This window comes from Haliaeetus albicilla, chromosome 16 (genome assembly GCF_947461875.1).
Source record: "Haliaeetus albicilla chromosome 16, bHalAlb1.1, whole genome shotgun sequence".
NCBI lineage: Eukaryota > Metazoa > Chordata > Aves > Accipitriformes > Accipitridae > Haliaeetus > Haliaeetus albicilla.
In genome coordinates, this window is record NC_091498.1 from 8362231 (window position 1) to 8388843 (window position 26613).

Genomic DNA, 26613 nt, shown 5'->3' on the forward strand with positions numbered 1-26613 from the left:
CGGTGTGGCGGGTGCCTGAGGGCAGCTGTCGCCGGTCGTGCCAGGGCGCTCCTGGCCGGCCCTAGGGCAGCCAGTTCGCTGTGGGAGCCTGAAACCGGCCGGGTCCCCTCTGCCAGTGCCTCGGGGCTAGCTGCCCCTGGCTGGGCCCTGTGCCCGTAGCTCCGCTGCACCGGAGCTCCCTGGGGTGAGCGCTGCCCTGAAAGGGAAGAGCGGGGGAGACGCTCGGTAGCGCTGGCCTCAGCCCTGTCCTGAAATCCTCCCGCTTGCAACGGGACTACAAGGCGGACGCTTCCCAGACCCGCTTCCTGGGGTGGCGTCGATCCCCTGGTTTCTTTTGAAGCAGCCTCCTGGGGAGGGGCGCGGGTGGACGCTCGCGTCGAGGGCTGCAGGCCTTCCCGCGGCGGAGGCGGGGGGTTAGCTGCCGTGAAGGACCGGAAAGGTCGCGGAGAAAGCAGTGCCGGCGAGCGCCGGTACGTGGCTCGAGGCCGTGATCTGTCTGGCGGGGGAGTGGTAGAGCCGCCGAGTGCGGGGAGCCCCGCGGGGCTGCGGGCAGGGGGCGGGCAGCGGGTGCCGCTTCCCGGGAGGCGGCAAGAGCGCGTCCTCCCGCGGCGGCGGCGGCGGCTCCGGGAGGGGGCGGGGCCTGCCCGGGGCGGGGCCGCGCCGGTCCCGCCGATGGCGCCGCGGGCCGCCCCGCCGCGGTTCGGGCCGCGGCAGCTGCTGCTGGCGGCGGCGGGGGCGGTGGCGGCGGCGCTGGACGTGTGCGCCGACGGGTGGGTGGCGGCGGAGTACGCGCGGGGCGGGCAGGCCGGCTGGGCCGCGCTGGCGCTGGCGCTGCTGGCCGCCGCCTCGGTCGCCACCCAGGCCTGCAGCTGGCTCTGGCTCCGCTCCGACCCGCCCGCCCTGCGCCCCGACGTGCCCCGGTGGCTGCTCGCCGCCCTCCACCTCCTCCAGCTCGGCTTCCTCTTCAGGTACGGTACCGCACCCCCACCGCTGCCTTCTTCCGGTACCCCCGAGGCATCCCACCCGGCATCCCTCCGGCGGCCCTCTGGTGCCTGCCCCCCCCGCCCCGGCCCCTCCGCTCCGCCCCAGCCTCCCCCCTGCCCTCCCACGCTGCCCCCTCACCCTGCTTCTGCGGGGGGGACAGGGGCCCTACCCCCTGCATTTACCGCCCTGCCCGGGGAGCCCCTTGGACGTCCCAACACCCGTGCCCCCATCCCCGGCTGTCGGGATGTCCAAGGGATTCCCCGGACAGAGCGGTTTGGCCCAGCCCCGGGTTGGAGCCCGGTAGAAACATGTCGGTGGGAGCCACCCCCTTCCCTCTAGCTGAAGTTTCCCGCCCATGTCCCAAAGGATCAGGTTTGCTCCGGTGCTGTCACTGCTGCCAGAAGCCTCCTGCCAAATGGAGCAGGGCTGGGTGTTGGATCCTGGGGGAGCAGTGAACACCTCAACACCTTGTCTCAGCCTCGGCTCTCTCGGCTGTTTGGGGAAGCAGCATGGCTGCACCGTGCCTCCCCTCCGGGGGGAAGAAAACAGCATAAACCGGAGCATTTCAAGTTGTCCTGCCAGGGCAGTGTGAGGACCGAGGGGCGTGCTGCGTTGCCACCCAGCAGCCCCTCACCACTGGCTGGGTCCCCACACAGGTGCCTCCACGCTCTGAAGGTGGGCTGGAAAGTGTGCTGGGCAAAGGCAGAGGAGGAGGAGGAGCAGAGACGCATGGCCTTCCTCTCCCACGACATCAGCATGCTGCGCCTCTTTGAGACCTTCCTGGAGAACACCCCGCAGCTCACCCTGCTCCTCTACGTTATCCTGCGGACAAACAAGGCTGAGCCCTCCCAGGGTGAGGGGTCTGGGGCTAGGGCAGGGGATCTGCGGGGGTCCAGGCTTGAGGTCAGAGCGGGCTTGGAAGGGACAGACCAGATTGGCTGTCTGGGGGCTGCAGGACCCAGGAGGACACTGTTCGTCTGTCCTTGCTTGAGGTGTCATTCTTCCACATCACTCCTTCCCTTCATGTGATACACAAGAGGGTGGATGCCTGTTGTGCACTTGCATGCCCCAGTGACTATGCTGGGCTTGGAGTGGGAGGTTGAAGCTGGGGGACCTGTGTGGTCATTCCCCTATGTGCCCCAGGAGAGGCTGAGGGTCATGTAGAGAAATCAGGAGCCCACTGGGGAGCAGGGAGAAGCTGTTGTGGATGTGGATGGAGGGTGGAGCGCAGGCTGCCGAGGAGGCGCTTTGGTGCCCATCCTGGGGTGGGGAGCAAGTGTCACTGCAGTGAAATGGGGAGCCCAGCCATGTGCTGGTTGGGTGGAGCCAGCATTCATATCCTCCTGCCTGTGTGGGCTGAGGGCTTCTCTGGCTGGGAGACAGGCTCTGCAGAGCCGCTGGGTCTCATCGCTTTTTCCCCATCTCCTGGGCAAGGGCGGGCACCAGCCTCCTCCTTGGGGAGGGTAGAAGGCGAGGGGAGAGATGCAGGTGCTGAGGCTCTGGCCCTCTGCAGCAGCTGCTTTGTGAGCTGGTGGGATGCTTGATTTAGCAATGCTGGGCAGGGGGAGGTTTGAGCTGGCTTGGGCCCCCCCTCAATCTGCCCTCAGCATCTCTACCAACCACTGTGTTTGCAGGACTGGGGATCTGCACTGCCTTCCTGTGTGTGACCTGGTCTCTACTGGACTACCACCAGTCTCTGCGCTCCTTCTTGCAGGACAAGTATGAGCTGAGCCTGGGCTCCTCCATCATCTACTTCCTGTGGAACCTCTTCCTCATCTGCCCCCGCATCCTCGCTGTTGCCCTCTTTGCCTTGCTCTGGCCCTATGGCGTGGCTATCCACTTCCCGCTTGTGTGGCTGGCGATGTTCCTCTGGGTCAGCCTGCAGGGCACGGACTTCATGGAGTCACCTGGCCCCGAGCAGCTCTACCGGGCCATGGTGGCCGTGATCCTCTACTTCAGCTGGTTCAATGTGGCACAGGGGAGGACACTGTACCGCAGCATCATCTATCACAGCTTCATCCTGGTGGACAGCACGCTGCTGGCCCTGTCCTGGCTCTGGTGCCGGTCCCCCTCTGATGAGCACTTGTACCTCATCCCGGTGGTTTCCACTGCCCTGCCCTGCTACCTGCTGGGGCTGGTGCTGAGAGTCACCTACTACAAGTGGCTGCACCCCAACGTGCAGGCGCAGCAAGAGGGCAGCTTTGATGAGGTGGATGCCAGTGGGAGGACCAATGGGCTGGGGTTCCGCTCACTGTCGGTGCCAGACCTCGTGAACAAGCGAATGCAGTGGCTGGCCCAGGCCCAGTTCCCGGTCTCCTGGCCACTGGGGCAGCGTTTCCTGAATGGGGCTGCTGCTCTTGAGTCTGCTGTCTGAGGCTGGCTTCTCCAAAGTGACTTGCCAGCAAGATAGATTTGTTAGTCCTGCTCCCAGTTCTGTCCCCCCCCACCCCCCAAGGCTGTTTTGGGCAGCTGGAGGGACCTGGCAGAAACCAGGGGTGATGTGCAAGCACACAGCACAGCTCCCATGGCTGTGCCCTCGGGGAGAGCCATGGTGTTTGTGGGGGGGGGGTCCAGCATGTTGTGACTGCACTGCAGTGTCAGCTTCTCTGGTTATTTATTATTAGCGTTTTTCCAAAAAAAAAAAAAAAAGCAATGGTTGGTTTGTTTTCTCTGTGCCTCTCCTGTGCCTACTACTGCCGTTGCTGCTTGGGGAGGTGGGGGGGGGGGGGGAGAACTTGTTCCCTCCTTGGCAGTGGCTATCATCTGATCTGTTTCCAGCCAGGGTTTTCCTCCTCCTGTTTTGCTGTTATGGTTAAAGATCGCCTGTTATCAACATGTTCAGAGAGGGACGGGGAAGGAGGCAGGGACTCCCCTTGTGCTGGGAGAGCAGCTGCCACAGGTGGGCAGGGGCAGTGGGGTGCCTGCACCCTGGGGAGGGTGTTGCAGGATGGTGCAGGGTCAGGGCATGTTCCAAGGTGGATTCTCTGTGCACAGAAACATTGGTTCTGCCGTTTGCCAGGTCCCTTGTGCCCTCTCCCTTCCTGCTGCAGGCTGAGGGAGGGGCAGAGCTGAAGCTTGATGCTTGAAGCTGGGCTTGGGCCTAGGCTGGGAAGGTCACCCCTTTGCTGCTGCCCCAGATCGTTGCTTTTCTCCTTCGAGCAGCAAATGCTGACTGTGGGGTGGAGGCTGGCAGGGTGCAGCAACGCCAAGGGAACCCATCCTGGAGGGGGGGCCAGCGGCTGTGTCCTGGTGTATGGCTGCAGCATGGCTCAGTGCTTCTGGCTTATTACGGACACGTCATAGTCCCTTTGCTGGCATTCGCACCACCACCCTGGGCGGTGCTCCTGACCTGGTGACCAGGCTGGCACTGGCTGTGACCGGTTTCTCAGCTGTAGGTGGCCATTGATGTGGTCAGTGTGGGGCTGTGCTGGCTCCTGGGCACGGACACCAACTGCTTCCCAGCCAGGGCTGCCCCCAGCTTGGTGCAAAAACACGAGCAGGCCCCAAAACGGCCCCTGGCTTTTTTTGCTGTTGCCCAGCCAGCAGCCGTGGCACATACTCGCTGCCCACTGTTGGCCCTTCACCCCTTCCCCTTGCCTCCGTTGCCCACGCTCCCAGCAGGACCCTGTCCCCAAAGGGGAACCCCCCTGTACCAGGATGCAGCTGGAGGAGTATCTGAAATGCTTGTTTTACAGCTGTTCCTGTAACACTGTAAGCCTGTGGCCAAGGACAGTGGCACCACAGCAGAGTTGGGAGGAGGGTTGGCTGTTGACCTTGTGCAAAAGAAAAAGGGAAGGGAAGTTTGTGTGGGACTAGCCAAGCACCATGTGCCTCCCCTGGGCACCACAGCAGAGCGAAGGAGCCGGTACCTCCACTGCTGGTTCCCACAGGACACACCAGAGGATCAGGGTCTCCGGCAGCTGCTTGTGCCAGTGGCTGCGCTGCGACCTGTGGCACCATCACCCTGAATGCCGTTGGTGCCAGCAATCCCAGCCCAGGCCATGGCAGGGGACAGGGACTGACTGCAGGGGTGTCAGAGAACAGGCTGAAGCAGTGACTATAGAAAATAAAGACTTTATTTTTTTTTTTTTCCAGTTGATAGGACAGTTCCCATTACACAGACCAAAAGCTCCGCAGCCAGCAATGCCCAGGGCTCACCCCTCTCCTGCTGCCGAAGGGTCCCTGCAAGGGCTGCTGCAGGCTGTGGGAATCCTGCTGCTTTCCATGAGCTCAGCACGGACATCTCCCCGCCAGGCTCTCGGAGGCAGCAAATATTAGTAGATTAGGGGGTTTTTAAAGCTTCCGTAGCTGCAGTGAAGCTGGAGGGGAGGCCAGCAGCACCCAGGGGGGCTTGCTGTCAGCGCCCCAGGCCAGCAGACTGGCTGTCATTCAGGCATTTGGGTTTGTCACCAGTTCAGCTACAGCCAGGTCAGGGGTAACGGGAAAGCATAGAGAAGAAAATCAATGCTTAGATAGAGATGCTGTTCCTGCCATACGAGAGACAGCAAAAGTCTTAAATTCAGCCAGCAGAGGTAAAAATAAAATAGCCAGGTCAACCTTTATTAAACATAAACACAGAAATGTACCATCAACCTCCTATTATAAAAGTACTTTACATACATTCAAGGAAACATCGTATAAATATCGGTATGAAATGTCACTGGCTGCAAGAGTTCAACACTCAGCTAAAATTTTGCCAACATCTTAAAATTTCCTTAAAACATCTTAAAGTAAACAAACACAAAAGCAAAGCCAGCCAGCTGCCAGGCTGCTTGGTACCTTGGGTCCAGCACTCACTGCGAGTGCCTGGGCAAAACACATCCCACCTCCCAGCACAGGCCAGCATGGCTTTCCTGCAAGCTGCTTTGGACGTTAGTGAACCAAAGGGGCCGCTCAGCCATGCCAGATGGTGCGAGGTTAAGGCACAGGGTTTAATCCCAAAGTTCAACCAGCCAGAGTGGCTTCAGCCAGTCTGAACAGGCTGTTTCACAGGCTGGGACATCTCCCACGCCCGCTTACAGGAGACCTTTGGATGGGCTGGGGACCCGCAGAGAGATGTTCAGGATCCAGCACAGACTCTCCTGTGACTGCAAATACATCCTGATCTTCTGGTAACATTTCAGACCCTGGGAGCAATGGGGCTGCTTCTCGGCATAGCTCACTTCCTACCAGCTCCGCTCCGGCTGACACAGTAACGACACCTTCCAGGGACCCCAGCTGAACTGGACTCTATGGACCCAGCAGTAATGGACCTGTAGCCCTGTGGCATCTCTCCCTGCTCTGCACGGGCCCCAAGCTGCTGTGAAACACCAGCACACACCTACATGGGCTGCCCCAGCTGTGTGGGAACACCCGATAACACACCTGAGCTCTCCATCTTGTGTACAAGGCAGATGGGCGAACACAGCCCATGGGCTCCTGCTCCTCTTCAAACCCTGCTGCTGGGCACTAAACAGCACGTCCCCAGCTTGTTCCAGGGGCTCCGCTGGGCCAGCAGCTGCGAGCAGAGTGGCAGCTCTTGGTGCAGCCAAAAGACATCCCCTCCACTGAGCTGTTCAGTAACACCTACAGCAGAAATTGGCTCCTCATATTTTTCTAATGGGACGAGAGGTCATGTTGCTTGCAGGCAGCAGGTTCTACACAGACAGCATGCTCTTGAAGCAGAGAGTTACTGGGGAAATATGCAGACCCAGAGCATCTGCCTGAGATCACAGCACAAAGCCAACACCTAGCAAGGAGCTAGATGGAAAGCAGACCACTCCCAACTCCTGTGACCACCTTGGAGAAAGAGAATCTCCTCTCAATTTTTTTTTTTTTTTAAAAAGTGAAACTGGAGCTAGGAACATGTGGAACAGAGACCTCTGTGTCCAGTCCCTTAGCTCTGGGGATCCAAACTCCTTGCTCTAGCCACCTTCTCCACAGTGGTGACCAAAGCTGGCCCAGGAACAGACACTCCTGAGGCACAGCAGAGCATGTGCTATGCTGGCCCAGCAACTCCCCCAGCACTGACGGAAATTATTCCTCAGTAATTAATGCCATGAAAGGAATGCAGTAGACACATCACCTGCTTCTGTGAGCACAGCCTGAGTGGGTCAGTGTCCTCCCTGAAGTGACATGCTTTCAGACCAGTCCCCCATGGGTCCTAGACGGGTCACACTGGGCTGGAGACCAGAGATCTGGAGGGGTTTGGGTCCAGCTGTGGCGTTGGCTCAGCAGGAGCAGCAGAGGCGTGCAGTGGGGCGCAGCAGACATCTGTCCTCTGCGCAGAAACTCAAGGCACCTGCTGATTTGGTGCCACCGGGGTACAGGGAGGAGGCAGATATCGCTGAACACAGCCCAACCTGGCACAAACCCAGTGCTCCATGCCAGCCCCCAGTCTCCAGCTGGCTATTTCTGGCCAGTGGTACTGCAAGTCACTGACTTCAGCCTTTTTTTCCAAGATGGTAGCAGAAAAATCAGCGTAACCATCACTCCTAAGGTCAGCGTCCTCCAGGCTGCCAAGTCACAGTGTCTTAGAAAATTAAGTCCCTCTTAACGTGAGTGTTGTTTCTACCTATGTAGTTAGGCTAATGCAAAGAAGAATACAAGAAAATTGAATCTGATTCTACTAAAAGGAACTTACTCTCACAAATGGAGTCAGGAAAGCAGAGGTGAAGATTAATAACCATACTCTTCTTTGTAACATTCAAGAGGATTTAGTTCTCTCAAATTATTCCTAGTCCAGACAAGGACTCTATTCACATCTGAGCAGTCTGCAATAGTGTTGTGCTGTATCTAATGTTCATAGGCAGTTTTGTTTTCTTTTACAGGGAAAATCTGTGGGATGTATGGTCTGGGTCATGGATAGCTGGAATCCAATGATCTCCTGCTTGTTAACAGGACTTGTGCACACATTGACTAGAAGCCACCGGGATCAACTCAGAACACCAACAATTTCCTCTATAAGGAACCACGTATCCCAGAAACATTCCCATATCTTTCTATTTTCCAGTAATCCCATGTTGAGGAAATAACATAAGGACATTGTAATAAATTAACTGCTTTGAACACCCAGGGAAGGAGAGAGGACACATTTCACAGCAATAGAGGTATTTTTGACATTTTCATTAATATTTCCTATGAAAAAAAACATAGCTCTTTTCAGCTTTGCGAAACAAGGGAGGGTCAGCTCTGCCATCAGTATTTTTCTATAAAAATAAGTTTTTGTGTTTACTTGGGTTCTACAACTAAGCTGAATAGAAAGGAGAAGGCTCTTACAAATACTTCTGCTGCTGTATCACCCCTTCCCTCTGGAGACTACCTGCTAGAGGAATTCAGCTGGCTTCTGTAAGTCTCTTCTTCAGACAAGCTCTAGCTTTACTGAGTCTAGTGCTTCTTTATAGGACACCTTTGTACTTGGCAGGGCCTGTGCTCCTGAGGAAACAAACTGGTGTCATGTTCTACTGTACAGTTTGCATTAGGTATGTTTTCTTCATCAACCTGAAAAGTGAGTCCCCAAATGTAATAGATTTCTGCCTCCCCAGCGATGGAGAGGGCTTGCAGGAGCTGTAGTCACGCCTTTGCTCCAACTTCTTACAGAAAGTCTAACTCGAGGGCTTGGTGAAGGGACAAGAGGTCTGCATGATTTGTGATCCTCCAGAAAGGCATGTTGTGCTATAACAGAGAGATGACAAAGTCAGGTTTATCGGAGTGATTTTACAGCTCAGTGGAAGCAGTAAAGGTACAACTGTAGTGTTGTGCAATATGGTGTTTTTGACAGCACCGTCTCAGCATACCATGTCGGGCAGGACCTCAGCCGTATGCATATCAGTATGTGAAGCCTATCTTATCTGCACATCTGTTTATGATGGGCACCGGCACTGACTATCAGCTGCTTTGCCCGCTCATGATGGAAATCTCAGTGCTTGGCTGTGAGCTGCTGCTTCACCCAGGAAAGCCTTTCTAGGGCTCCCAGGGAACCTGCGTAGACAACTCTGGCATGTGGCAGACAGTGCAGAGACGATGTCCTGACAGTAATCTGTGCACTTTACTGCCTTTAATTAGCATGACTGAACGACCTACTCAGGCCTGTCCAAATCAGTCAAACTGTTTGTTCCTTGTTTGTAATTCAGACTAATGGTAGATGCTGTGTATTGATCTGACTGCTGGCAAGCGAGTCCTGACTCCCTCCGTGCTCCTGAGAAATTGCATTATCCTAACTGCATGCTATGATCAAGACATGCTACATCAAGATACTGTTTTACAGGGACAATGTTATACGCAATTCTAAACAACAGTAAAACAGAAACTTTAAAGCCCCAAGAGCCAGAAAACTCCCCATTTTAATGTAGTGAAAGATCTCTTGCATCAAAGGCAAAGTTTCCCCCTAGCTGTCCTGGCCTAAAGAGTTCAGCCCTGGAAAAAGAGTCCCTGCAGAAAAAGACTGCTGCAGTAACTTCCCTTTGCATCAACCCACATCCCACCTCTGTGGAGTCAGAAACCCACCTGCTTAGCTGCAACCTCTTCATCACGCCCATCTCCAATTACCACATAGGTGACTTTCTTTCCAAATCGTGACACAATCCTCTCAAAACAGCTCTCTTTACCTGCCAAAAGACAATCCCACTATCATGAGCCTTAGGCAGAGAGTTCTGAACAGAACAGAAGCCTGAACCGGTCCCTTCTTCCCAGTAGAGAAACACATTCTTGTCTTACTGGGAAAAGGATAACACCAGTTCAGCCTGTGAGGCCAGAAGCCACCACTATTACATGGCCAGTTGTACCACAGCAGCCATGGGGGCTGCTCAGCTGCAGAAATTGTATTTCCTGTGTAAAAATCCCAGCTAATCCACAGCAGACGCCTCAGTGCCAGGTACTTAGCACAACTCCTTACCTATTTTTGTAGCACTGTAAATATTTTCGATGGGAAACACCTCGCCCAATCCATACAGGAGAACTTTGGCAAGAGCTGGCACCAGTTGGGTGGTTGTGATCAGGATGTTCACACAGTTTTTTCTAAAAGAAGAAAAAACACTTGTAAAAGCACATCTATGGCCAGTGGTGCTGACAGCTACTCTGGGCAGCTTGCTCAGCTTTCCAAAGAGCCATGTGGCTTGCTCAGCTTTCCAAAGAGCCATGTGCTTTGTTGTCCTGCTTTCAAGAGGCTCTTTAGGCCAAGATTTTGATTTGTGGTTTTTGTCTGGTTTTGCTTTTTGTTTTAAACAGACATTCTCTGGCAGAAATGCAATTTTGTGAGCATAGTCCTATTATGGGGACCTTACTAACAGCAGAAAAATCCCAAAGGGTTCTCAGGAGTGGAGTTCCTGCTCACTCACTTTGACTCCCAGTTACCTGTGACAGACAGCAGTAGTATTACATAAGGACACTGCTGCAACACAGCACTGCATGCAAATCTAAGTGAGAGAAAGGGCTGAGAAAGCAATATACACATTTCCAGTTCCCATACCTGGACTGTATAAGTAGCAGGGACTTTAATGCTGTTTCCAGCCAGGAATCTGTTAGCACTTCTATATCGGTCCTTAGTCGCTGCAGAGCTTCCCTCTTCTGCGGGCTAAGAAGGCCTGGAAGGCAAGCAACACAAGTTTTCCCAGCTGAGTTGGCAAGTCTAACACAGAGAGAGCCATCACTCAATTTAACAGCTGCCTGTTCTGCAGTAAACAGCACAGTACTGAAGGCAACTGAAAGCTGAGACTGTCTCAAGGCAACGGGAGAAATCAGCTTCCAGTGACACAGATCAACCCAGACACCCATCTGTTACTCTGACTGTGGGGAATTGGCTAGATACTTTTCTCCAATTATTTAAAACCATTTCTCAGGATACATGCAACAAAATGCATTTCTCTTGTACAAAGCACTTGCAGCAGTAGGCGTGTCTGAGCCACAGACAGCAGGGGAAGAAACTCCTGCAGTCACCCTCTCTGACTTCCTACTTCCCAAGGACCCTTTCCACTTTAATCCATTTCAGATATCTTTTTAATCCCCCCCCTTTTTTTATTCCCATATTTTTTATCCCTTTTAGATAACATTTTCTCAAAGCATCCAGTTTTGAATTAAAAGCAGCCAGAAATGGAGCCCATACACTCAAACCTCCTCCTGCCAGTAAATACAACAAGAAAGGAGCACCTTGAGTTGGAACCTCTCTCCACCCAATTTCCAGCCATGACATACGAACCAGCCCTGAAGTACACCAGTCCTCTGACAATGAGGCCATGGAGGGACCCACTGTGGGCTGCACTGACAACTGCTTTACCATGTGGCTTTAGACAGGTCCTGAAAAACTTTGCATCCAAGTTTCCCATGTGCAAAATATGCAGTAATGGTCTGATCCCTACCAGAAATAAGGTAATTGCAGCATACTGAAATGCAGACTTATATCGATAGATTTTTAAGGCTGAAAGTTACAGTTTTGACCACTTGGTTTTTAGAAAATATGTCCAATAAAACATTTTATCAAGGTTTTTACATGTAGGCAAAGGGTATCCAAACCCACAACCCACCAGGCCAAGTCACCCTGCCAGGTGAGCTGCTCCAGCAGCACCCCTTTCCCAGGGATGTCAATGCCAAGGTTGAGACTAAACATAAAATTCATCTAGATTTGATATCTGTGGTTTGCATCAGTATTACTACTTTGGCATTGGAAGGGAAGCAAAACTAGAAGATTTTAAGCGACTTTGTAAACAGATGGTAGAGATGTTATGTCAGACTATAAGCAAAACAGCCAAAAGGGTGAACACTGTATTTCTTGACAATGGCATGATAAAAGACAGATTTTGTGAAGACACGAGAGAAAAGACCTCCTAAGCAGCGTGATATGCAAGTCATTTAGGCCAGTCCTAAGCAGAGTGACAGGCAGCCTTTCATAGCAAAGGGACACTGCACCAAAATTTTCTCTAGATACAAAATTGACTGACCATCCCTATCTACATGATAACTCACAGACTGCACTGGCACACCATTCAGTTTTGGAAGATGTACCCTCTTAGATTCCATGGAGATTTGATCCCATTTAGCACTAGGAGAATGGTTACTTTTCATGTTCAAACATTGAGGAAAGTAAAAGCTCTGAGGAAGGACGGCGTCTGGCACCACAAACTCTCTTTAGTGCTCAGATATTGGCGCAGGTGAACACTCACCTCCAACATTAGTTTTGTATTTGTCGTAGATCTCTCGTACCCTGCGGTAGCGGAAGGCCAGTTTTCTCATCCAGTCCACTCCACCCTGGACACCAACTGATGAGCTGTGATTTGTGTTACTTCCTGAGCCACTGAAGCCATCCGTGGAGAAATTGTAGTTGCTATTTCAGAAAAGCAGATCTGTTACGTGTGCCACAGCAGCAGAATCACTACAGCTTTTCTGGCGGGGTTGCAGACTTCAGCTCTGACAGCAGCTAGAAAAGCACCTCAGAGAAGAACTCTGCACAACCACCACTGCACCCCAATAGCAGAAACCAACTTCTATGGGCAATGTACTCTGATATCCAACTACATTTGCTGCTGGTTCTGAACTGCTGTACTGAAATGTACTAATTCAACTCTTCTTTCACACTCTCCACTACAAAACCTTCCTTTGGTCTTTGACTGCCCACTCCTCTGTGATACAGAGCATCCTTCCCACTAACCCCTTTCTCATCCTGCAGTGATAAACCCCAGCATAGTATCTTCCAAACATAACATCTGCGTCTTTACACCACAGCTGCAGCTCCACAAGCAGATGAGCTGCTTTACCAGCTCATGACTGCAGGAAGCAGGTCCTGCTTCACCACCTTCCCTGTATTTCTTTCTTCCTGACAGACAGGCACTTCTGACCTTTCCATGAGCCAGTTCAGCTCATTAATGCAGCAGAAAACTTGCCCTCACCCTGCCTGATGGTGTGCACAATCAGCTCACAGAGGGATGCAAACCACAGGGAGACTTTCAAAGGTCAAGATCATGAAGTCTGGAGTGTTCATCCTCCATTCATCACAAGTGATTGAGCACACAGGCAACAATCAACAATGGACAATATAATTCATATTATAATTCTGAAAGTCTTAATGTTTTGTAGGTCTTCAGAGAAATACCACCCAGCAAACAAACACCGTTTGCCAAGTTTCATCCCCTGCACAATACTGACCTCCATTCCTTAACCCCATTTGGGTCTGAAGTCCCCACAGAAAACAGATTACATCAGCTATACATTTCATGCATTCATCAGTACATCACCTTAAATCTTGGCCATTGTCATCAGATGCCACATCTTCAATGTGTACCTGGTCACACTCCTGTTTAAGAAAAAAATAAAAATAAAGTCACGCTGTTGTAATCCAGAAACATACTGAAATTTGCAGATTAAAGAAAGTACGATATAAAAGCCATGCCATATTGCCTCCATAAACTTATACATAGCTTCCATTAGCTTTGAATTCCAGTACTAGGTTTTACTTCTCAGCACCTAGAGGTCCTTGCCAAGACTGCGATTTGAAGTACCAGAAAAGTCTGAAAAAAGCATGTTTCTATGACATTTCGAGTTGTCTGCAAAAAAGGAATGACACTCACTAAACAGGCTGGACTCAAAGCTCACTTGTCATTTGAAACCTTTTTGCCATTTCACAAAACCAAACCAAACAAAACCAAACATATCCCAAAACCACATTATGTGGTCAAGTACTGATATGGCATTTCATCAACATAACAGTCAATCCTGTTACCGGAGAGCCATAGCATGAACCCTGGAGCGAAATATCAGTGTGGTGGCACTGCCAAGGCTCTGGTGCTTAGCACAGTTGATTTAACCCAGAGATAAACTGCAAATACCTTAGGACAAGAAGTGAATTTTCCCCATTTCAAGAATTTCCCACTGCTGCTACTGTCCAACACCTACAGCAATAAGTGTTGTTGTTGATCACATAGTTAACATATCAATGGCTACCTTTCCAGCACAAGAGACTGTATTTGGTGTTTTGTTCTGGTTTGGGGTTTTGGGTTTTTTTTCTGGGGCAGGGAGGTAACTGTCATTAGCGTCTTTGCAAAGTTCACAGCTGCAAGTAGTCACAGCCGCAAATGGAAATTTCATTTAAGTTTCTATTTGTATCAACAAAAACATCTTGTTTTCCCACGATGTACATCAGTGAAGTACCTACAATTAATTGTTCACTGTTCATATTCAGCCTTCCTAAGCTTTAAACTAATCCTGTAAAATCTGCAAATTAGGTTCACGAGTCCATATGTGTGGACTCATATCAAAGAACACACAAGTCAGGAAATTTGCTATTTCCAACCACTTAATTCCAGATTCTGGCATAACTTCACACCTTCTTGTATAGGGCACATTACTGTGCCCATTACTATCTGATGATATATCACAGGACAGCATAGGGCATTGCCATGATTAAAGCAAAGAATTACATTCAACTTCTGTGGAAATGGTGCAGAACAGTGAGATGTATTTAATTTGGCAAAGAATACTGCACATGAAAGAGGATGGAAGCTGATCAGGAGTCCTTGAGGCAGGATGGGAATGGGAAAGCAGCAGACAGCTTGCAAGAAAGAAAAATGGAGGGTTCTGTGAGATTTCCATGTGTACAGCATCCTTGTCTATGGAAGCGTGTCCTTCACAGTTGTTACATAGCCAATGAAATCCACTGAGACCCTGGCCGAGATGCACAAGTTGTATGCTGTCCTTGGCTTAGTCAAAGCCTGAGAACTGATAATCTCAAGGTTACCTTTTAACCCAAATCTCTGGCCTCCATTTCAAAACAGGATCAGTGAAAGCAAGGTGCTTACCAGTCCAGAATGCAAATACAAGACAAAGAAGACATCACTCTTTTTATTTATACAGGTTCAAGTAGAAACCCATCAGAGAACTAAGAGAGCTCATAACACTAGAAGTCTGCAGAATGCCTGTCTCAGATAAAAGAGCACACCTCTTTGATTTGGTTGTGCTTAGAACCACTTCAGTTTTGGCAGACTGTTATGTTTCAGCATTAAGTGGCTCTGAAACACAATAGCCCTCACAAACGGTGCAGTGTAATTCTAACTAGGTAATGTTGAGTTTTGCTTTTCAAAAACATTTGCCACGTACCTCCAAGTCATTGAAAAACAAGTGAGTATCAGCTACTTCAAAAATCATCTCCTCCATTGACAGACCTGAGCCAATCACTAGAGTTGGATCCTGGCAAAACAGAAAGAGAAAATGTAAATTCACTGTGGTTACAGGCAGAAGTAAATGGTGATAAATCTTTCATTAGTTACATTGCACAGAGTTTTCACTGTATATCAAGCCTGATGGAATTCCATCTGCATTCAGTGGTATGAACTACCATTTTCCTAATATTTTAAAGAACTTGATTAAAAAAAAAAAAAAAAAGCCACATTCTGGCAATACATTGACCCAAAATGTAACAAAACAGTTCAGTACTGCATTGCAGGGACTGATGCATTTTCAGAGGCAACACAAACAAAACATTCAAAAATCTTCAATATATTTTGAAGGAGAAAAAATACTTCCCTTCACTATGTGCTATGACCTCGATAATTCCCAATGATGATAAAAACAGTTTGACATTTTAAAACCTGTATTGTTTGAAGGGAAGTGTTTGTGATGTCCATATCCTAGCTCTGTGTAAAGCCAAATTTAGTGTTCTTTCCCCGTCCCAAACCACCAACAAGTTAAAAGTATCACATTACACATTTAAAACAAAATATAATTTTCTATTTCTTTTCCAAAGATAAACATTTAATTCTGCATGACAGATATGGTTTTTCTTCCACAGAAAAGACAATATTACCTTGCCGTATTTTTGAGCATAAGACCCTGTGAGAAGTGAATGGAAGATTATGATGGTCTCATCCAGGTCCCAGAGAAACACTCGCTGAGTAGAGAATAAAAGCAGGTTAGAGCTGAGATATTCCAAGCACTGAGATACAATAAAGGAGCAAGTTTTAGGTTAATTTTGTGGTTAGTTGCAGTGTGCTTTTAACAGATATGAACAACAGTATTCATCTTGCAGGCTGAACACATTACTGAACTCTTTCATGCAGTGGAGTTTATATACTGCTACAGTGCAACTACACACTCAGAGTAAGACTCTCTTGGTCAAACTATTCTGAAAACTTTTCTTGCTTTTACAGTTATAAAAGCAAAAACTTAGAGTGCTAATGAACTTTAGAGCCCTGCTAGGGTAGAAGTTTACTGTCTGATCTGGAGAGTACCAGGTAAATGACCTTGGTGTTTATCAGACACCTTTGTTTTGATAAATAAGGCAGATTGGCTGCCATGAGGAATAGCAGAGTTTCAGTATAGAAGGACTTTGATACACTTGAGAACTGGGCCAGCAGGAACTAGAAGTTCAGTTACTGCAGATTCTGCATGTGGGGTAGAATAACGCCTCATATTGGTCCAGGCTGGAAGGAACTGGTACAGTGGACACCAGGCACAGTATGAGCCAGCAGCACTCTCTCCCTGTGGATAGATGAACTGCATGCTGGAGAATACTAAGTGTGCCTACGCTGACAGAAGGAAGGTGTTGTCTCACCCTGCTTGGCACTAGGAAGGTCACCCCAGAATGCATTTCCAGTTGTAGAAGTATGTGAGGAAACTAGAAAGTGGCCAGCAAAAGGCTGTCGAGATGGTCAGCAACTTAGAGAAGAGCCTGAGGGAGCTCCAGCAAAGGGGAGACTAAGGGTGATCTAATAGCAGGCCACAAGTAACTGAAAGGAAACTGCAAAGATGATGGAGACAAATTCTTCTCAGCAGTGGCAGGCAGAAAATTGCTATGGAAAAAGAAGAGGAAATTTTCAGCTTGGGAGATTCCAGTTGGAGACAGGTACAGGATCTCCAACCTGGAGGTTCTCAAGACTCAGCTAGACAAAGCCATGGTTCTAGTGCTGGGGACAGCCCTGCTCTGAGCAGGAGGTTGTACTAGAGACATCCAGATGTCTCCTCCATTGATGCCACTATGATTCCAAGATGTGTTTAAGTGATGCCTGTCAAGGACCACTGAAGAACTCATTTGGGACAGTTCTCAGATAACATGGGTCATGGGAATTTTCCAAATTCTCTCTCATTACAGGAAAGACATGGACCTGTCAGAGAGGGCCCAGAGGAGGGCCACAAACATGATCAGAAGGATGGGAACACCTCTCCTGTGAGCAAACGCTGAGAGAGTTGGGGTTGTTCAGCTTGGAGAAGGCTCTGGGGAGACCTTATTGCAGCCTTTCAATACTTAAAGGGGGCTTATAAGAAAGACGGAGACAGACTTTTTAGTAGGGCCTGTTGCGATAGGACAAGGGGTAATGGTTTTAAACTAAGAGGGTAGATTCAGACTACATGTAAGGAAGAAATTTTTTATGATGAGGGTGGTCTGGGGCTCTGAGCAACCTGATCTAGTTGAAGATGTCCCTGCTCATTGCAGGGGCATTGGACTAGATGACCTTTAAAGGTCCCTTCCAACCCAAACTATTCTATGATACCCTTCCATTTCCATGGAGACAGGATGAAAGAAAGAGACGACTTTTACCACCACACTATTCTGCAATGCTACTTGTAGAAAGCAAGATTACTACTTACCTCCAGTTCACTGTCCTGTGAGGAGGAGGTGTCTGCTTTCCTCTTCCCCCTGTTCTTCCCAGGGATGTTTTTCCTTGCCTGCTCATCTAACTCTTTACTTGCTGTTGCTCTTGATAATGAAGGACTTGTGGATGCATCTCCTAGAAGAAAGAAATCACATGGCTCTTACTCCCTCATGTCTCAAAACAAACACCAACATAAAGCTTATAGCATTTGGCCACAAAGCGCCCTTGCAAAAGGTAAGATGTTATCTTGCTTTATTGATGCAGTAGCAGTTGAACCCTTATTAGAACATAAAACATTATTTCTTTGTCCCATCATTTCAAAACAGCTCTGCCTCCTCAATTCAATTCACCAGGACTGAGCTACTTACCGCATCCTGCCTGCAGTATAATGCCAAAGACAGAGCACCCTCCATCCTAAGGCCTGTAACCCCTCAGATGTCTCACTACCCTGGAACCACTTTATTACTCAATTGTTTCTCTTAATATTTCTTGAGAGAGCACCAGAAACCCTCAGTCTGGAAGGAGTGTACAGAAGAAAGTATTTAACAATGTTTCTCCCTCCCAGATTTCCTGGACTACTCAAATGCCTTTTGTGTCAAGCAACACTATACAACGCATGCTGTTTCCACCTCTGCATACACTACTCACTCCTGTGCCGCTGTAAGCCTTTGGCTAACAGTTAAACAGTAGCCAGTGCACAGAGCTATTTGGAGTGTGTTAATCACACATAAATCCAGAGTGTGCTAACTGTGAAACAGACATACTTAGACTACGGCTCCACTGGCCTACCCAAGAATTCGTAAAGAATAACAGGGATGATCTCGGCACTGGAGACACAGAGTTGGCCAAGCACCATGGCCATGACTGACCAGGATACATTATGGAGCTTATTCTGCTACTGGTAAGAACACCCTTCCCAGGGAAAAGAGTAAAGCACCACCATAAAAAAAAAAAAAATTAAAAAAATAAATCAGTGCTTTGATGTGCACAATATTACAACCATGACAGGAGATATTCTCTGAATCCTTTATTAACAGTTCAGGCAAAAGAATTAACATCCCAGACATCTGCCTAACTAGTTCCGAAACAGGACCAGAACTGTAGCAGGAAGGCAGAGGGGACAGGGGACCTCAAAGAGCTTGAATTCAGTCTGGGTCTTGAAGATGAGACATTGCAATTCCCATTAAATTCATGCAAAATGGTGAACTTGGAGAATTCCTGAGCTAGGAAAATGGCACTTAAAACATTAACAACTGGGCCATTCCCTGACCAATGCCTTGAAATAACAGGTCAATTCCTTAGGTTTTCAACATCAAATAAGAACAAATTCTCATGGGTAAATCTGCTGTTGCTCAGCCCAACTAGAGAGCAACTGCTTCCCTGCAGTGCTAGAAGCACCATGCTTCTTGATTTACAACATCACAGCATGGTGTTTGCCATCCCCTGTCTGTAGCATCCCATAAGGTAAAGCTGAGAGAGGTCTGGAAGTTCCAGACTGACTAGACTGAGTTCAAGACTATTGATCTGTATGCTTTGCTCACTGGCAGCCACCCATCCCTGCTTTCAGGTTGCTTGAGTGAATTTGAGGACTTGGCAGAGTTCAGGTATTACTGGTCTTGGGGAAGATGGAGCAGGCAAAGTGCTGCAAAGGCAATCACTCACCACCTCCCACAAGCAGGCTGATGCCCAGCCTATCTCCAAGCAAGAGCCACCTTGGAAGCTGAACCCCACCCTGCCCTTCTTCCTCTACTTCAGTTTTTATTGCTGAACATGACATCATATAGTATGGGAAATGCCTTTAGTCAGCTCAGGTCAGCTGTGCCAGCTGCATCACCTTCCAGGTTCTTGTCCCCCCTAAGCCTGCTTGCTGGGTGGGGGGGTGGGGGAGGAATTGTGGATGGGAGAAAGCCTTGACACTGTACAAGCATTGTTCAGCAGTAGCCAAAACACTGGTGTGTTACCAGCACTGCTTTAGTGAGGAATCCAAAACACAGCATCAGCAGAGCTGCTATGAAGAAAGTTAACTCCATCCCGGCCAGACCCAGGGCACCAACAAAAATGAACAGAATCTGTTTCGTTTTTTTTCCCCAGCCTACCAATCTGCAACAGGCAGCAGATTTCAATTTAAAACTGTTCAACAACACAGGAAGAATCTCATAACTCCTTGCATAAGACACCGGGAGAAGCACCAAGTCTTTGCTCTTCTCCTTGTTAAGTTTAGAAAACTGTATTTTTGGTGATGAAATTTCAGTCAACACCACTGTGGTTGGTACCTGACATGGCATTAGTGGAAAAAGCCAAAGATGTGACTTCTCTAGAATAGTCAATTAAACCTTTTCAATCCACTTTCTACATCTCTTCTCTTACCAGCTAAAATCTTCTCCGCCTGCCAGGTAACTTAATGGTATGCAGATGCAGATCTGCTCACATGCAAAGCACAGCAGAACAGCTGTCATTTCAAAAACACTTTACATGATGAAGCAGAAGAAAGGAAAGGATGTACTCCTGGGCACATCAGAGACCAACTCATCAAGAGGTGATGGCTGAACTACAGCTCTTGAAAATGCATGAGCAGTCCCGGAGGACTCCCATAACTGGGATTGGCAGCTATGTCATGGCTGTCAGGTAATCTGAATATCTGGCTGCAGGAGGGAAAGAGCTAGCAGGAGCTATTGAGACTGGATATCAACAACTGCCCTATAGCCCAAGTGAACACCCAGCCCCAACACATAACAGAACCAACAGTGCCCAGGGAGCTGCTATTGGCAACTCTTCAAGTCACCCCTGGAACTCACTCTCCCTTGGACATTCAGAGCATGTGGTAGGTGCTTCCTAAATTGCAGCAGTAGAAAACTTCCAATATGTAAGTTTGGCTGGCCCACCATAATACTCTGCACACCAGTGAGACCAGTCTGACAATGGAAGGCAAATGTCCTGTCCCAGCCAGCACACAAAGGTGCTGCAATTACCTTTTGGAAAAAAGTTTTCCCCATGTCTGCACACTGTACTGTTTATCACAGGTATTTTGCAGCCACCCTGCTAAAGATCCAACCATTACCAGAGGAATGTCTCTGCACTGTCCGCGTAGGCACCATGGCGTTTGGTTTTTCGGTTGGATACGTAGTTGTTGCTAATGCAGTACTCTCTGTGTTGCTGTCTGCTGGTGTTACAACTCCAAAGCCCGAAGTCGGGTAACACGTCTGGTACTGACTTTGGCCAAGGATCGTGTACGTAGGATATTCCTGTTAGAGGAAAGGATTAGTTATGATAGGACACTTTCAGAAAACACTCTGTATTAAGATCACTTTTATGCCAGAATATGCCTGTCAAAGAGAAATCCCAGCACGAGCAGTCTGACTTTATGCTGTTTCTTTCTGCATATGCAAGACATCCCCCAAAAGGGTTGAGAGATCTGACTTCCCAACGGGCACCCGCACAGGCAGGTTCTGCAGACAGGAGGCCAGCAACCACAGGGCCACTTCTCTGCCTCCAGTTTCTTAAAAAATGAAATTCATTATGAATGATGTGACAGTAACAGGGGAGTATTGAGTGGATGCCAAGGCATCAGTCCACTCTGTCTGTGCTCTGGAATTTGTGGGTTTGTCTTGCATTTTATTTTCTGATACGAGATGTACTGACAGTGACAGAAAGTGGTCTTGGCACTGGCTGAGCGTGCAATCCCAGCCACAAGAGCTACAAGATAAACTGCCTTTACTCATGTCCTGACTTCAGCAAGCAATTATTTTGCATGCTGTGATGAAAGGCATCCATTTACGAAGTCTGTTTCCTCATTTAGGAGGAGATCACTGAGCATCTAAAGCTGTGCTTGAGGATTTTAATTTCTGCTACTGACAGTAAAGAAAGCAGCCATCCCAAATGTCATGTCACGCTCTTCTGGCACACTGTGCACTCCCAATTCCCTCAAAGAGCAATCTGGATTTGTGAACCAGGCACCTTGGTCTGCACTACTGAAAGAAAACCTTTTTTCCCCTTACAGGTCCAAGCAAGCTTATGTTAATGAAAGAACCTTAAAAAGCAACAGCATAAGCATACAAGGATTTTTGTGCATCCATTGCATTTTCCACAGTTCCTGTATTCTTCTTCTGCAAAGTTGTGACATTGAAGGGTTCCTTTGTATATCTAAATATTCAGAATGGCAGTTAACCACTGACAGTGCTATGTATTACACACAGCAGGCCAGTCAGGGGGAAGGGCTCTGTGCTAGCTGCAGGGCTTCTTGACTTTGTTTTATTCTAGCACCATCAGACTGCACCTCCTACTTTACTGGGGTTTTTTTGTTAGTTTTGTTTGTGTACAACCTATTTTCCTTTTCTTGCTGAGGGAGAACAAAGGCATTCAAAAAACATCCACCTATAATCCTCCCTGTAGGTCTGGTTCTCAAAATAGTTCTATTGTTTCTTCTCCACTGTCTCTCTTGCAGAGATCTCAGTACCCTGTTCAAGATTCACCACACAATCTGCAGACAAGGAAACAGCTTTGAACAGATGAAGTGAGTTTGTTGTGAAGGCCAAAGGGAAAAGTGTCATGGTCAAAGAGACAGCGAGAGTAATTTTGCTGACTTTGAGTAACACACTGAGCCTTATAGCTCTAGTACCCATTGTGCTCCATTTGAAGTGATGCAAATATTTGGCCTTCCTTTGTTAGTTTCGAGTAATGTGTTAAACAAAGGTGAAGGAGATGCTGCACATAAATATAACAAGGAAGAAGTTTTACCTGTGAGATGCTGGCTACTGCTGATGTGGAAATATTGACAACAGTTGAGGATGTAGAGACTGGACTGGCATTGGTAGTTGATGCTGTAAAATTAAGAATTACTGCATTAAATGCTTCTAGAAAAGCACAAGAGATGAGACTAATCCAAGTTGTGAAGTAAGTACTTACTAGGCTTATGTGCAAGCATTTGTGCTTCCAGCAGCACTCTGCTTGTAAGAGCCAAAAAAGAGTTAGGGTGTATTTTGGAACCAGTTACATCTCAACTGGGCTTACAGGGAAGGATAGCTAGCATATCTTTAAAAACAGTACTTTCAAATGTTTCAGAAACCTTTTCCCTCCATGCCTGCTAAGCAACTAGAGTACAATTAAAATGGTTTCACATCTTTACTAAAGGTTTTGAGAAGACAACAATCACATTCTGATGTTCAATTAGTAGCAACTGAAAATTAATCAGAATAAATCAGTAAAATGGATATGAATGTGTTTAAATCAGCTCCGATAAAAAAAAAATCTTTCTGCATTGGACTTAGCATATTTAGTCTAATTAGATCAAAAAATTTAAGGAAACAGTAAAAATATTTCAAATAGTATAAAAAGGGTGCTTCCTACTGGAGAAGGCAAATGTATCTTCCCGTATCTCTGTGAGACTACAACTGGTTTTTGGATGAGAATTTCTGAAATAATTTGTCAACAGCTTGTAGGACAAATTATTAGAGACATGTAGTAGTTAGTATGAATTTTAAGATGTTCAATAGCCTTCATGTCACTGCATTTGCTTCTTCCAAAACACAGAAGAGGCTGCTAGAGCACCATCTGGGAACACCAGTCATTTAGCAGATTTTGTGGGTTTACAGCCACAGAGCCACTCCATTAAACGTTACTCCACATGGGGTTTTGGGACCCTCAAGGATTAATGAAAACAAATAATGAAATCAGTATGAAAACAATCAGGATGTACTAAATCAGGTGCCACCAAGAAATATTTTCTTTTGCTAAACCTTCTTTCCCTGCACACAAACAAAACTAAAAATCACTTTTAGATGCTTATGAAAAGACTTCCAGAAATCCACGGTATCACCTACTTTACCATCACTCTGAGAAAAGCCCTCACTTTCTGCAAATAACACCCATGTGGAATTCACCCCAAGACTGAAGAACTCAAACTTCTGAAGACTTCAGTCTTTCTACCCCAGGGAAACAGACTCCACCACGAACTCTTAATCAATGTATGTTGTGTTACGGCAAGCACAGATACTACCTGGTGAACAGCTCCTGGAAAGAGGAATGGATCCAAAATATGCCTCAAAAAAGATGAAAAAACAAAAGAAATATATCTTAAAAGAGGTGCAGAAATACACAGTATTTACAAGAGGTGAGAAACGTGAAGGGTGGCATCTCTGCGGAAGCAGAAACAAAGGTAAGTAATTAGCCCCTGGGAATCCCCTCAGATAGGAGCAGCAGCGTTCAAAAACAGATGGGAGAGAATTTTGGGGGGAGAACATTTAGGAAAAGGAAAAAAGGCTGCACTGAACAGCAATAATGGTAATGAAGATACTCAAGTACCTACAGTAGCTATGCAGCCACTAGAAGCAGAGCTGTGAGAGTAAGGTACCCGTCACAGATACTCCTCATAAGCAACTGCTAGAGAACAGGGGTTCGTTTCCAAATAAGACTCCTTCTAACTATACACGTTACGGAAATGATCAAGGCTATTATTACCTTAAGAAAATGTCACCTCCTAGGGCACTGCGAAGAGCAGGTCTCCAGAAAAGATCCTCGCTAACGCAGAACAAACCTGCTGCAAAGCCAGAGGAGACGAACTATCTAGAAGACACATTATTCTACCACCTCTCTCAAGATTATCATGGAGAGCAAACAGAAAGCAATTCTCATCTGTAGTGCTCTGAAGAGGCTGCTTCTCAACTGAGGTAGATAACAGAAGTTAAGAAATCATAGAAAAAAAGATTCCAAGTGCTGGGATTCTGGTAAAAACAAAGATTCCCTCATATGAACTTCACTGTTTATCTTAACACTGGTCTCCTTCCAACATTTCTTTTCTAATTACCCTTTATCTATACAGTGTTACACATCAGATCTTTACAAGCAGCGCCCACTACACAGATTAACCAATTCTTTCTGCACTGTGGGTCAGTTGCTTTTACTTGTGAATGCGCCAAAACCATGCAAAAATGTTTTGACACAGATGTGACAAAAGGGACCACTTCATGGTCTCAGGTTTAAAAGATCAGCAAACACAAGTATTGCCTTGAAACCGCTGTGACTTTTTCTTCTCTCCTCTCTTTCCTCCCCACTTCCAGACCCCATCTTCAGACCTTATATCCCTACCTCCCCTGCCTTATTCATCCCATTCGGTTTTGCTTCATTCATTAAGTTTCAACCTGCTTCATGTGCTGGGAAGGGAAATTGCAATTAACGCATTTTATGTTTCACTTGGCTGCTTTGCTCTCACAGGGAAGGAAGAGGCGCGGCAAGAAGCAGCCATTCTTCTCACGTCGCTCCCAGTGCTTCCAAGTGCCTCTGCGATGTACCACTGTGGCCACAGCTCAGGTGAGTACAAAAAGCAAAATTCTCAGTCACTAAGTGTATCTGACCATTTACCAGGGTTCAAATATCCCATTACTTCAGTCCACCATCTGCAGACTAAACCATACCCATGCACTGGGACAGCAGCATCATACAACTGTGTATCACCCTACTATTTTGACTGGAGAGAAAAAGATAGATTTGCAAGAGATTACTAATAAAGCAACATTGTCCATCCTTCCAGCTCCTGCTCTCCACCACCTCCCTTGCACAGGCCCAAGTACTGACCTGACCCCTCAGTGGGCTGCTTGCTAATTTGACAAAAAGGAAATGTAGCAAATCTGAAAAAGGATGAGTTTCCTGCCAGTTTGCAAAAAGTTTTTCAAAAAAGTGGTAGCATTTACACAATTCAGGTGACTTTTTCACACTTTCAAAGAGCAGCCTGCAGGGAAACTCTCCTCAAATCACACATTCTCACAGCAGCGTGGATCAAATGGCTTGAAATCTTTCTGCAGAGCGAGGCCTGATGGTGGCTCTGCTACCTCACCGATCCCCAGGGATTCACATGCTTGCCATGGTACCTCACTGGCAAACCTGCCAGAGGTCACATTCTGCAGAACCATTTCTGACCCTTGGTAATTAAAGCTGGTGCTATAATTCTGGTGGTGGGAGTACCTCAAGGAAAGTTACAGTTGAAGGAAGGTAGTATTTCCACTGTTGCATTGCTCATGTTATAAATGTGAAAAGTAAATTAAGGATAAATATTACACTGGGCCATTACTGTCACAATGATGCAAGCTGAGCAAGTACCATGACATACCGCCTGGCCTTCCTATCAGTGAAAGATATGTTAAAATCCACTTATTGCTAATTTTAAGAATTATTCCCCTTTACTTGGCACTCATTAGACCACATCTGGATATGGCATTCAGTTTGGGGCCTCAAGCACAAGAAAGATGTTGATAAAATTCAGTGGGTGTGGCAAAGAGCCACCAAAATGGTCTGGGAGCTGGAGCATGTGGCCTGCGAGGGGCAGCTGGGGGGAACAGGACTGTCCAGCCTGGAGAAGAGATGGCTTTGGGGAATCTGACTGCAGCCTGCTGGTACGTGCACGGAGGTTATCAAGAAGACAGAGCCAGGCTCTTTTTGCAGGTGCACAGCAGGAGAAGGAGAGAAACAGTCACAACGTGAAAGAGGGGATGCTCTGAGTTGACAAAAGAAAAAAAGTTTCACCATGATGACAGTCAGGCACTGGAATTGGTGAAATCTCCACCCTCGGAGGTTTTTGAGACCCAACTGGATAAAGCCCTGAGCCACCTGGTTCTGAATTCAGTGTCAACTCTTCTTTGAGCAGCAGGTTGAACTAAAGATCTCCTGAAGTCCCTGACTTATTCTATGAAAGTATGACACAAGAAATAGATTAAGAATTCCTGAAATTCTTTTTAAAAACTACAGAGAAAGAGACAAATTTTCACAATTCAACACCCAAACATAAACGGCAAAAAACCTACCTAAAAAAAAATAATCAATTTGCACATATTTGCCATAAGCAACAATATTCCATTATTCAGCTAACTGGCATATTTGCTCCTAAAAATTGCTTTGGAAGCTAGCGAAATTCAGCACCTGGCTTCTTAGATGTGGCACTTCCAGCAGCTGGAATATTTGTAAGCTAGTTCTATACTGAGAAATTCACTTTCTAGCAGATCTACCAACTGGGGTGGGGGAGGGATGTTTGTAATATATGAAAGCCATCTACCTCCAGAATTAATTAACAAAAAAAACCACAAAAAAACCAATG

The 26613-nt window shown here is 47.7% G+C and overlaps 2 protein-coding genes across 7 annotated transcripts in view; one reads left to right on the top strand and one right to left on the bottom strand.

Annotated features, from left to right (window-relative positions):
• Positions 1-636: 636 nt before the first annotated feature.
• On the top strand, positions 637-3494 carry XKR8 (XK related 8). The gene is made up of 3 exons (XM_069803435.1): positions 637-968; positions 1641-1837; positions 2619-3494. The coding sequence occupies exons 1-3, from the start codon at positions 673-675 to the stop codon at positions 3356-3358; spliced, it is 1233 nt and encodes a 410-aa protein (XP_069659536.1). The 5' UTR covers positions 637-672; the 3' UTR covers positions 3359-3494.
• A 1548-nt stretch (positions 3495-5042) lies between these two features.
• The window catches only part of EYA3 (EYA transcriptional coactivator and phosphatase 3), a 63803-nt gene continuing 42232 nt past the window's right edge, over positions 5043-26613 (bottom strand). For 5 of the 6 annotated variants that reach the window (XM_069803441.1, XM_069803437.1, XM_069803440.1 and 2 more), the window contains 11 exons: positions 22269-22351; positions 20593-20776; positions 17530-17669; positions 15749-15832; positions 15043-15132; positions 13185-13243; positions 12117-12277; positions 10430-10544; positions 9857-9978; positions 9469-9569; positions 5043-8637 (listed from right to left, as the gene is read on the bottom strand). In XM_069803441.1, coding sequence (XP_069659542.1) covers positions 8557-8637; positions 9469-9569; positions 9857-9978; positions 10430-10544; positions 12117-12277; positions 13185-13243; positions 15043-15132; positions 15749-15832; positions 17530-17669; positions 20593-20776; positions 22269-22351 — 1220 coding nt within the window. In that variant the 3' untranslated portion in view covers positions 5043-8556. The remainder of the gene's footprint in view (positions 8638-9468; positions 9570-9856; positions 9979-10429; positions 10545-12116; positions 12278-13184; positions 13244-15042; positions 15133-15748; positions 15833-17529; positions 17670-20592; positions 20777-22268; positions 22352-26613) is intronic. The other variant, XM_069803442.1, reaches the window with a different exon arrangement.

Bases quoted from the DNA above. Each gene is read 5' to 3' on its own strand.
- XKR8 (XM_069803435.1), top strand. From the start codon at position 673: ATGGCGCCGCGGGCCGCCCCGCCGCGGTTCGGGCCGCGGCAGCTGCTG. The intron at 969-1,640 runs GTACGGTACCGC...GTCCCCACACAG, and splicing joins CAGCTCGGCTTCCTCTTCAG to GTGCCTCCACGCTCTGAAGG. The intron at 1,838-2,618 runs GTGAGGGGTCTG...CTGTGTTTGCAG, and splicing joins CAAGGCTGAGCCCTCCCAGG to GACTGGGGATCTGCACTGCC.